We start from the raw sequence: 12,479 nt of genomic DNA, 5'->3' as shown, positions 1-12,479 counted from the left end.
ACGGCAACCCCTCCGCTAATCGTCTGGGTCCGTGCCAAGCTCCCACCCTCTGTCTGAGGAGTGCCCCATCCAGCATGTGGAATAGGTTGAAGGGCCAAAGAAATAGCTGTTCTTTCCTCAAGCCCTGCAACTCCCACCAGATTCCTGTGTTCTACAACCTTCAAACAACAGAATACCACAATTCTTCCACTGACTCGCATTAAAAAAAGAAATCTGAAATGATTTGTCAAGAACCTGTCATATAGTTTTGGTTCTTCCAACATTTTCTAACCCAAAATATCTACCTCTTTTTTTTAAGTACTCCAATTATGTTGACGTAGATTCCTGTGTGTTAAAAAAAAGCTGACACATGAATTCAGCATGATGCAGTTAGAGAATGAGTACATTGTTATTTTAATAGGACTACATGATGACATTATGTAGAACTCATTAGTGTTGTACTACATTGTGTTTTGTTCAACAAATGAGGTAGGTTGGAGCCACATTGGTGTATATATATGATTTAAATAGCAATATTAAAGTCATTTTATTTAAAGATGCACTATGCTGAAATCGCTCCACCATTTCCCAACCTGGTCTCAGAGCATTTCACATTATTCTCTACGTAAATCCGAGACACTCCATTTAGTATGATATGCTACGTTTCGTATGGTATGTATTAATTTGTGCATGTCCATCACCCATTTCGTATGAAATATTGTGAATTATAATTTGTGTTAAAGTTACGTATTTGCAAAACGTACAATAGGTTACGAATTTTCTAAAAGTATAATATGTTACGAATTCTACCTAGGTGGCTAGGAGGCTAACATTAGCTGGGCTAGGTGTTAGGGTTAGGGTTAAGTTTATTAGTTTATTTTAAAGGGTTAGGGTTACGGGAAGATATAACTTGCATGCTAAGTAGTTGCAATGTAGCTAAAAAGTAGTAAGTCATTGAAAAGTTTTAAATGAGCTAAAATGCTAAAGTTGTCCGAGATGAGATTTTAACTCGCGATCTTTGAGTTGCAAGACATTCAATTTATACGACAACCTATCCATCCCGTAAAACCACCCTCCTTTTGTTCTTGCCTTAAGTAAGCATCTGTCTTATGTAACCATACCAAACATGGATTTTACTTACAGAATAATACGAAATGCTCTGAGACCAGATTGCATTTCCTGGTTGCTAAAATTCTATTAGTTTGCCTAATTTCCGTTTATGTGACAAAACAAGCAAGTATAGTATAGAGAGTTGTTGTACCATCGAAACCGCTGTGAAATATATTTTCCATAAGCAAAAATATTGTATTTTGTACAAAACCGAGGGTAAAAGACGCAAAAACAAAACTTAAAAACGGGCAGCATAGAAATAGCACACACAGAGCAGATATACAACTTCCCTGTGGCTCAGTTGGTAGAGCATGGTGTTTGCAACGCCAGCATGGTGTGTGCAACGCCAGGGTTGTGGGTTCGATTCCCACGGGGGGCCAGTACAAAAAAATGTATGAAATGAAATGTATGCATTCACTACTGTAAGTCGCTCTGGATAAGAGCGTCTGCTAAATGACTGAAATGTAAAAATAGACTTGCTTTCAATGAGAATGACAGATTTACAATACCAGTCAAAAGTTTGGGCACGCCTCCTCATTCCAGGGTTTTTCTTTATTTGTACTATTTTCTACATTGTAGAATAATAGTGAAGACATCAAAACTATGAAATAACACATATGGAATCATATAGTAACCAAAAAAGTGTTAAACAAATCGAAATACATTTTATAATTTGAGTAGCCACCCTTTGCCTTGATGACAGCTTTGCACACTCTTGGCATTCTCTCAACCAGCTTCACCTGGAATGCTTTCCAACAGTCTTGAAGGAGTTCCCACATATGCTGAGCACCTGTTGGCTGCTTTTCCTTCACTCTACTGTCCAACTCATCCCAAACCATCTTAATTGGGTTGAGGTCAGGTGATTGTGGAGGCCAGGTCACCTGATGCATCACCATCACTCTCCTTCTTGGTGAAATAACCCATACACAGCCTGGGGGTGTGACATTGTCCTGTTGAAAAGCATATGATAGTCCCACAAAACGCAAACCAGATGGGATGGCGTATCGCTGCAGAATGCTGTGGTAGCCATGCTGGTTAGCCTTTCTAGGGGGTGTGGGACGGTAGCGTCCCACCTGGCCAACATCCAGTGAAATTGCAGGGCACGAAATTCAAAAATACTCAATTCAAATATTTAACATTCTTGAAAATATATGTGTATTACATCAAAATAAGGCTTAACTTCTTGTTAATCCAGCCGCCGTGTCAGATTTCAAAAAGGCTTTACGGCGAAAGCAAACCATACGATTATCTGAGGACAGCGCTCAGCACACAAAACATTACGTACAGTTACCAGCCAAGTAGATTAGTCACGAAAGTCAGAAATAGCAATAAAATGAATCACTTACCTATGATGATCTTCATATGGTTGCATTCACAAGACTCCATGTTACACAACATAAATGTTTGTTTTGTTCGATAAAGTCCCTCTTTATACTCAAAAAACTCTTGTTGGCGCATTTTGTTCAGTAATCCAATGGCTCAAATGCGGTCACTAGCGGCAGACGAAAATTCCAAATAGTATCCGTAAAGTTCATAGAAACATGTCAAACGATGTTTATAATCAATCCTCAGGTTGTTTTTAGCCTAAATAATCGATAATATTTCAACCGGACAATAGCGTCGTCAATATTAAAGAAAAACAAGAAAGGCGCGCTCTCGGTCATGCGCACTAACCAGCTCTGAGGACATCTCAGTTTCCACTCACTCAATGTTGTCATTCTCCCTAATTTTTCAGAATAAAAGCCTGAAACAATGTCTAAAGACTGAAACAATGTCTAAAGACTAGTGGAAGCCATAGGGAACGGAATCTGGGTCCTATCCCTTTAAATAGTGGATAGGCTTTCATTGGAAAAACAGCCATTTCAAAGTAATGGCACTTCCTGGATGGATTTTCCTCAGGTTTACACCTGCCATTTCAGTTCTGTTATACTCACAGACATTATTTTAACAGTTTTAGAAACTTTGGAGTACTAATTATATGCATATCCTAGCTTCTGGGCCTGAGTAGCAGGCAGTTTACTTTGGGCACGCTTTTCATCCGGAGGTGAAAATAGTGCCCCCTACCCTAGTGAGGTTAGGTGTGCCTTGAATTCTAAATAAATCAGTGTCACCAGCAAAGCACCCCCACACCATCACACCACCTCCTCCATGATTCACAGTGGGAACCACACATGCGGAGATCATCCGTTCACCTACTCTGCGTCTCACAACGACACGGCGGTTGGAACCAAAAATCTCAAATTTGGACTCATCAAAAGGACAGATTTCCACTGGTCTAATGTCCATTGCATGTGTTTCTTGACCCAAGCAAGTCTCTTCTTCTTACTGGTGTCCTTTAGTAGTGGTTTCTTTGCAGCAATTCGAACATGAAGGCCTGATTCACACAGTCTCCTCTGAACAGTTGATGTTGAGATGTGTCTGTTACCTGAACTCTGTGAAGCATTTATTTGGGCTGCAATTTCTGAGGCTGGCAACTCTAATGAACTTATCCTCTGCAGCAGAGGTAACTCTGGGTCTTCCTTTCCTGTGGCGGTCCTCATGAGAGCCAGTTTCATCATAGTGCTTGATGGTTTTTGCGACGGCACTTGAAGAAACATTCAAATTCCTTGAAATGTTCCGTATTGACTGACCTTCATGTCTTAAAGTAATGATGGACTGTCGTTTCTCTTTGCTTATTTGAGCTGTTATTGCCATAATATGGACTTGGTCTTTTACCAAAAAGGGCTATCTTCTGTATACCAACCCTACCTTGTCACAACACAACTGATTGGCTCAAACGCATTAAAAAGGAAAGAAATTCCAAATGTTTACTTTTAGCAAGGCACACCTGTTAGTTAAAATGCATTTCAGGTGACTGCCTCATGAAGTTGGTTGAGAGAATGCCAAGAGTGTGCAAAGCTGTCATCAAGGCAAAGGATGGCTACTTTGAAGAATCTCAAATATAAAATATATACACTGCTCAAAAAATAAAGGGAACACTAAATAACACATCCTAGATCTGAATGAATGAAATATTCTTATTAAATACTTTTTTCTTTACATAGTTGAATGTGCTGACAACAAAATCACACAAAAATAATCAATGGAAATCCAATTTATCAACCCATAGAGGTCTGGATTTGGAGTCACACTCAAAATTAAAGTGGAAAACCACACTACAGGCTGATCCAACTTTGATGTAATGTCCTTAAAACAAGTCAAAATGAGGCTCAGTAGTGTGTGTGGCCTCCATGTGCCTGTATGACCTCCCTACAACACCTGGGCATGCTCCTGGTGAGGTGGCGGATGGTCTCCTGAGGGATCTCCTCCCAGACCTGGACTAAAGCATCCGCCAACTCCTGGACAGTCTGTGGTGAAACGTGGCGTTGGTGGATGGAGCGAGACATGATGTCCCAGATGTGCTCAATTGGATTCAGGTCTGGGGAACGGGCGGGCCAGTCCATAGCATCAATGCCTTCCTCTTGCAGGAACTGCTGACACACTCCAGCCACATGAGGTCTAGCATTGTCTTGCATTAGGAGGAACCCAGGGCCAACCGCACCAGCATATGGTCTCACAAGGGGTCTGAGGATCTCATCTCGGTACCTAATGGCAGTCAGGCTACCTCTAGCGAGCACATGGAGAGCTGTGCGGCCCCCCAAAGAAATGCCACCCCACACCATGACAGACCCACCGCCAAACCGGTCATGCTGGAGGATGTTGCAGGCAGCAGAACGTTCTCCACGGCGTCTCCAGACAGTCACGTCTGTCACATGTGCTCAGTGTGAACCTGCTTTCATCTGTGAAGAGCACAGGGCGCCAGTGGCGAATTTGCCAATCTTGGTGTTCTCTGGCAAATGCCAAACGTCCTGCACGGTGTTGGGCTGTAAGCACAACCCCCACCTGTGGACGTCGGGCCCTCATACCACCCTCATGGAGTCTGTTTCTGACCGTTTGAGCAGACACATGCACATTTGTGGCCTGCTGGAGGTCATTTTGCAGGGCTCTGGCAGTGCTCCTCCTGCTCTTCCTTGCACAAAGGCGGAGGTAGCGGTCCTGCTGCTGGGTTGTTGCCCCCCTACAGCCTCCTCCACGTCTCCTGATGTACTGGCCTGTCTCCTGGTAGCGCCTCCATGCTCTGGACACTACGCTGACAGACACAGCAAACCTTCTTGCCACAGCTCGCCTTGATGTGCCATCCTGGATGAGCTGCACTACCTGAGCCACTTGTGTGGGTTGTAGACCCCGTCTCATGCTACCACTAGAGTGAAAGCACCGCCAGCATTTAAAAGTGACCAAAACATCAGCCAGGAAGCATAGGAACTGAGAAGTGGTCTGTGGTCACCACCTGCAGAACCACGCCTTTATTGGGGGTGTCTTGCTAATTGCCTATAATTTCCACCTGTTATCTATTCCATTTGCACAACAGCATGTGAAATGTATTGTCAATCAGTGTTGCGTCCTAAGTGGACAGTTTGATTTCACAGAAGTGTGATTGACTTGGAGTTACATTGTTTTGTTTAAGTGTTCCCTTTATTTTTTTGAGCAGTGTATTTTGATTTGTTTAACACATTTTTTGGTTATGTATTTCATAGTTTTGATGTCTTCACTATTATTCTACAATGTAGAAAATAGTAAAAAGAAATAAACCCTGGAATGAGTAGGTGTGTCCAAACTTTTGACTGGTACTGTATACCTCACGTTTCGATGCAAATTTTGCCCAAAAAATGACGTATTGTAGCTTTAAGTAATTATCTCTAGATGGCAACATGATATCAGTTGGTCGGACATTTTCAGTGTTTTTCTTTCTAGAAAGCAGGAGTTGAGTCATTCTACAAACACAACCCATGACCTACTGCCAATGACAGTCTGAACTCCTCTTTCTACAAAGACTAAAGGATTTAAAAGATGATGAAACTAAAGAGAGCTGTGATTAATTACAACTTGACCTCTGTTCTTGTATCATGATCAGTTCAAGATGTTCACACAACTTTGAAGGACCAACAAGCTCCAACTGTTATCTTTAGTGACCTTTTTTTAGTTTCTTCAGCTAGAACAGACAATCTCAAATAGCCGACAAGTTGAGACAACAGCCAAGTACTGATTGTTATGTTTTGTGCACATTTCCAACGTGGTAATCCTAATGTTTCTTTGTGTGTTTAAGAAATACTGTACTGTAAATACTGTAGTAAGAAATACAGTATTTTTAGAATAGACTTCAGAGTTTCTTGAGAGGTCCTCACCAGTAGAGCTGTGGACAGGATCTCTTCAGGGAGGTAGATGTCTGTCCCAGTCTGCTCTGGTTTCTCAGCTTGGTCTTCTTCACCAGATCCTTCACTCTGCCCCATGTGTAGTTCTCACTCAGCTACACAACCAAACACACATATCTCAGCGTTAAAAAATAGGTTATTTCCCCACTGTTTGGATAGGACAGTGTGTTTTTAAATATACTGTAACATTGTGTTGTGCAGATGTACATATTTGGACCGCAAACAGGGGTTGAGGCTGTTGTGCACAGCCCAGTGAGTCAGAGGAGGGATGTTTGTGACTCACCCGTCTGTGTGGGGCAGAGAGACCCTCTGTACTGTCAAAGAGATAGGAGCGTGTCTCTCCCTCTGTGTAGCTCCTCCGATTCAGGCCACTCCTACAAAGGGGCACCAGGGGCTGGCATCCACCCTGGTCACTCTCTATAGAGAGAAGGAGAGAGAGATGTGATATGAATTAGTGTCATGAGGGCTGGAACCACTGAATACTCATCGTGGGGGAAGACTACTATGACACATGGTGATGTGAATCAGCTGTCCCAGAGGACCCCCTGTTTTCGCCCTGGCACCACTTCCCACTCAACCTCCCCACCCCCTCAATCTGTTATCGCAGTACAGGGAGGACCATTTGCCATCCCCCTACTTCCCAGCTCCAGTTTCCAGAATCCTGTCTATTGGAGGAGCAATAAATTCCTAAATCCATGGTACGTTATATGTTCCTTCCATATGCAGAATGCCAGGAATTTCCCTCTCCTGCTCAAGTAAGAATTTAGCGGTCTTCTCTGGACCACCGTACTGTCACCCGCCAACCTGCGGGAATGTGACCCTCACGAAAACAGGAGGGTAAAAACATTTGGCGAAATGACTCTGTTGCTGGGTGACTAGCATTGCTTGGAATGTTATGTGAGATGATGATAAGGCGAAAACACACCTTGGGTGTCACCCGGTCACGTTTTGAAACCTAAGATTCACTAATAATGTTTTAATAAACCCATTAGATCTGGGGAAACATTCATTTTAATTCGGCCTTATGTCGTTGTGTGTGACTGAATGAGGCGTGCTAATCTACCTGCCAATGAAATAATACACTGTGGTTTTCAGAAGGGAACGAAAGGGTTGCGTCGAAAACATCTGATGAAATGACTGTCGAACTGCGACAAAAACACTTTTTGAGAATGTATGGAATATTTATTGGATTTTGAGTGAGGAGAGTTGACTGGATGTTGATTATGGGTTGTTATTGTGTTATTAAGCAGTTAACTCACCTCTCATGGCTGTGAGTCCTGTGGGACGTGTGACCTCAGGGATGGTGGAGAGGTCAGAGAGGGTGCCACTCATGGAGGTGGTCAGGAACTCACTCCTGGAATGTCTTTTCTGCTCCTGAAAGGCCAGGTCGGCCATTCCACAGCTACAGTGCTGCAGGAAGAAGTCCTGGTGGACAGACAGGAAGAGAGGGTACAGGACTGTGAGTAGGAGGGACAAACCACCACATCAAAACAATGATCTTGGAGAAAACACTGCATATTAAATGTATTTGCAATCAGAATCTTGTTTTACTGTTTTTCTCGCTCGTGGGTCAAAGGTCCTCCAACAGTACTTACTTGACTCAGACAGCAACCACCTGTTACAAAGACTGAAAATGTGCTTTGGCCATCACAATCTTGCAGTTTTGGGCCTTCTATGCTGCCAAAATGTTATGTGATATCTGAGTATGTTTTACTATTTTAAACTTACTTTAACGTAATAACCTGATTTGTTGTTTTCATACATAGTGTGTATTTTCCTATTTCTTTTCAAGATTGAGTTGGATTTATGGCAACCTAACCTAAAAAAAAATGTACTTTAAAACTCTACATCAACTTATCCAAAGTAGGCCTAGCTATTTTTACTCGTAAGCCTACGACATGTGCGCTATACATGTATGTTAGTTCATAGAAAAATCAGAGAGACTTTCCGAGTCATTGTTTAGAGTTGGAAAATGTTCTCATCCGTTTATCCCAGCTGAGGAAACTCTGGACGTCACATCAACGCTACCGTAAAATCCTGTTGAAGTTCAAACCACGCAGATGCCTGGCAGTAGCATAAATGGAATAAGATAAAAGCCTGGAGACGAGAGTTGTTTTTTCCTGCTTCATTGTTAACAATCAAACTTGCAGTGTCACTTTTACAGTAGGGGGATTTTTCATCACGTGAATGTTACACACTCGCCACCTGCACAACTTCAGAACCCAGAGCTGTAACCCAAGTGACTCATTAGATGAAGTCATTTCCTAATCTGGTGCAAAATAATTTCATTCTCCGCACTGAAGTTACCTCTACCCTGGATACATGGTGCAAACTCTACACTAAAATAACATAATCTCTGGACAGTGCTCTCTCCCGGAATTCCTTATTTGGACTCTGAATGGCCTGTTATGCAACCACTGGACGTTAATAGCGAAAAATGGGTAAGCATGGCATGATGAATGACCACTGAAGTCCTGCTCCACTGCTTTGTTTTAGTTTTTACTGAACTTTGACCACAGTCTGATATCCCCGCTGGACCCACAACCACACTCTCCCCTCTGTGAAGACACCCCCTCTACTGAGAAGGGGTGGTCTTTGCCCTCTCCAAGGACCACCCCATCTGTGTGTACTTAGCCCTTAGAAGGAGGCAGCTCCCACCTTTGGGGACTCAGAGGGCCGCCCACACCAGGCATTTGACCTCTGACCAACAGAAGAGGATTAAACTGTTGGAGGCATTATGTCTCTGTGCACTCAGGGGAAAAGGGAAGGTCCAGAACACTCCGGCTCTGGAATGTTCCCTTCATCACATCCCGTTTCTCAATAACCCAGGGACAGCCTTCGGACGGCTCCTTTGTCTGAGGTAGTACTTATTTTAGAATAAGGAAAAGGGGAGCTTGAGGCCTAACAAGTGAGCTCACATTCATTGCTCACATTAGAAACTTGATTAAAGTTTTCTTCCACTCTAGCATTTATTCTAGATATGTTTTTGTGCATCTCAGTTCATCTGACTGATCGTAAGAAACCCCAAACCACCCTGGTTGGGGTAGGTTGGCTCTAATACAATTGTCTGGGTCTCTGTGTTTATAATGAGCCCAGCAGTGACCCTGGTGCTGATGTGAAAGGTCAGGTAGATGGGCCTAGGCACAGGGAACCATAGGTGTCAGCACCACCATTCATGGGGCTTAGATGTGCCCCAGCTGACTTGCTCATCCTTTTGATGTGTCATCTACATGTTTCAGCTTGTGGCCTAAACATAGAAACACTCACAGCAGGGGAAATTATTACTAAACGCTTGGGAGGACAGCTGGGGTGGTCCTCAAAACCATCTGAAAATCGTGTGCACATCTTTCAAGACTGGATTGGGCCCAGAGAGAATGACACCCACATTATGTCCGTGTATCTTACATTTGAATGGAAAATTATAATCATCGAGGTAAAATCATATCAGAATTTGGTGACCTTAAAGAATTGTAAGTCCTGCTAAGATTGTTGAAGAGGGTTTTTGTTAGAGAGCATGTAGTTGTTTTTGAATGAGCACTTTTTGGGATCTCTCTCACTGTCCCTCTCTCAATGCCCCTTTCTCACTGTCCCTCTCACTGTCCCTCTCTCACTGTCTCTCTCTCTCTCTCTTTGAAGACTTTGAAGTGTAGGCTCCTGCTGGGCTCACCCTTTGCTTCAGTGGAAAGCTTTTCCGGCCCCCAGGCCCAAACTGACAGAGCTAGTTTGGAACAAGCACTCTGAAACCCCCTGAACGTAGCCGCTCCGGTATTGTGCCAAAGTCTCAAAAGGAAAGCGAGACATCCACACAATGCCAAAGTACTTTTCTTTAGAAGCACAGGCAAATGTCACAAGAGAGGGGGCAAAGTTGAATACAATGCAATAAGGTGTCACCCAAATCTAGTGCCTGGGTTGTTGTTTTTCAAATCCAAGTTCAGGTTTTTTTCTTGTGTTGAGCTGATTCCGAAAGACTAACTATGAACACTTGTTGAGTTGGGTTCAACCGATACTGAAACATAAAATTGAGGTGGTGTTAGGACTCTAAACTCTACATTCCTAATTTTCTATTCTATTAATTTCCACCCATGTTCCCATGTTATTACCATACAGATTCTTTAAAACAACGGCACAACTTTTTTTTAAATCCATAAATAACCAATGGTATTTTCTCTCTCTGGCGTTGGTAAGATTACATTCAGAGCCAATTTATTCATCCTGTTTGGGAACGGAAAGCAAGAGTGAGGAGAGCTGGCCTGGGGATTTTATAGGTTATACATTGTTAACTGAGAAGACTTTTAGCTATTTTATGAGAGTTTACTGGAATGCTACTCTAAATGGTGCTTACTACAGAGAAACAAAAAACAGAATCTGCCCTATTTTAATGCTGACGTTGGCCTTGCCTTTGTGCATTTTCATAGCCACATTTGTTTGAACCTTTATCTATATCTAATTTTGAATAGCTGTGATATTACAGCTACAGAATATGATTAGCTAACATGGACATCATTTCAGATATAAACTGATAAATCTTTATTTATTTTTCAATTCTGGTAAATCATCTTGTTTGTATGATGTTGCTGTGGTTCAGATGTTGATTTTTCAGGTGGTCTAGTTATCATCATGAATGATGCGCCATTGTCCCAGCCACAGACCCAAACTCCTCTGCTCTCTCTTTAAACAGGTGGCAGGAAAAGCCCCTGACACTTGTTATCAATTACATTGATATAAACATAAAGGTGTCTCTGTGCCATGCTATAAGGACTTTCCTAAATGTGTGCCTCAGATGTTTGAAGATTGCTGGACCCAGCTGTTCTATTTATTAAGTACACTTTCATCCACTTTCATCCCACTGCCATTCTGGAAACAGCTAAATGTACACTGGGACAGCATGAGTGAGCAAGGACGTACTGAGACCAGAAATCGTCCGTGGCATGTCTAACACACCCCTAATTTCTTTTCCTTGAGGCCCTCATACCGGACCATTATTTTTGTCTCGAGGCCCCCACATCGGCCAATTCATTTTCCTTGATGCCCCCATTATAGGCCCAATAATGATCGGTCTGCACTAAAATCCCAATTTAAACAGGCCCGCTGGGCTAAAGATGGACCAAAATTGGCCAGTCCGTCCCTGTGGGTCATAATCACTCACTTCAAGGCATGTATGGCTATCTCTGCACCAGCTGGACAGCAGTCAACTCCAAATCAAAGATCGAGGATCTTGGGTCTGTCCTACACTACCTACAGTGGCCTTTTACAATGTTTTTACAACAGTTTTAGGAGCTTCGTAAATGAGATAAATCATAATACCTTAACGTTAAGAACATTCACGTTGTTAACTCATTGAGAGGGATGGTTTGGCCATAAACAAGCTTTATCTCAGTGCTTCCCCCTTCTTCGCCCTCCCTGATCTGACAAGACTGAATATGTTATGTAAAAGCAATATGGCGGAAGCCTATTTTTGATAAGACGCAATTTTTTTGTATTTTTTAAGACAATAAATCCAATCTAGATGCTTTAACCTAATGGAGATTCTTCTCAGGGTGCCCACCAATGACCAGCACTCACCGTGTGAGTATGCTGATGATGATACTGTATAGTACTGTCTGTACAGTATGTGACTCACCTCTTTGTTCTTAGTCATCTTTCCATCCTTCTGCAGACCACAGATCTGCTTCTGCAGCCTGAGGTTGTGCTCCTGGAGCTGACCAATCTTCTCGATGAGCTGGCAGATGTGCTCCAGGTAGCCCAGTCCGGAGCCCAGGGGGTTGGAGCTGGCCTGGTGGACCTGAGGAACCAAAGGGAGGAGGGTTTGGTGAGCTTAGTGAGGTCATAGGGCTCTGTAGGGCTGCCAATTTAACTTTTACGGTTGAGAACTAGATGTGAAATGTACAGATTTTGTTTCAAGACACTACCACATGTTCTCTGAGGAAAGGTTGTAAGAATGTGTTGTTTGTATAGTTCCTTATCTTTACAATGTAAACCAGTAACCAGTAAGCAATGGGATTTACTGGGCTACTGCTTGTAGGTAATTGAACTGAGTGTTTTTATGAGGGGAAGAGAGAGAGAGAGAGAGAGCTGTAATCTATTGTTGAGGTAAACGGTCAAATGATTCCAGTGGTTTATATCACTCTGTCATTCCTTTGT

General features: G+C 42.8%; 1 protein-coding gene across 1 annotated transcript in view; it reads right to left on the bottom strand.

The window, feature by feature from the left end:
• LOC106576683 (uncharacterized) overlaps positions 1-12,479 on the bottom strand; it is a 33,813-nt gene that overhangs the window by 2,381 nt on the left and 18,953 nt on the right. The window contains exons 3-6 of the mRNA XM_014153989.2: positions 11,959-12,120; positions 7,598-7,763; positions 6,622-6,755; positions 6,312-6,433 (exon numbers count right to left, since the gene is read on the bottom strand). Of these exons, the coding sequence (XP_014009464.1) occupies positions 6,312-6,433; positions 6,622-6,755; positions 7,598-7,763; positions 11,959-12,120 (584 nt within the window). The remainder of the gene's footprint in view (positions 1-6,311; positions 6,434-6,621; positions 6,756-7,597; positions 7,764-11,958; positions 12,121-12,479) is intronic.

Source organism: Salmo salar, chromosome ssa18 (assembly GCF_905237065.1).
Source record: "Salmo salar chromosome ssa18, Ssal_v3.1, whole genome shotgun sequence".
NCBI lineage: Eukaryota > Metazoa > Chordata > Actinopteri > Salmoniformes > Salmonidae > Salmo > Salmo salar.
This window is presented reverse-complemented; position numbering and strand designations above follow the sequence as displayed.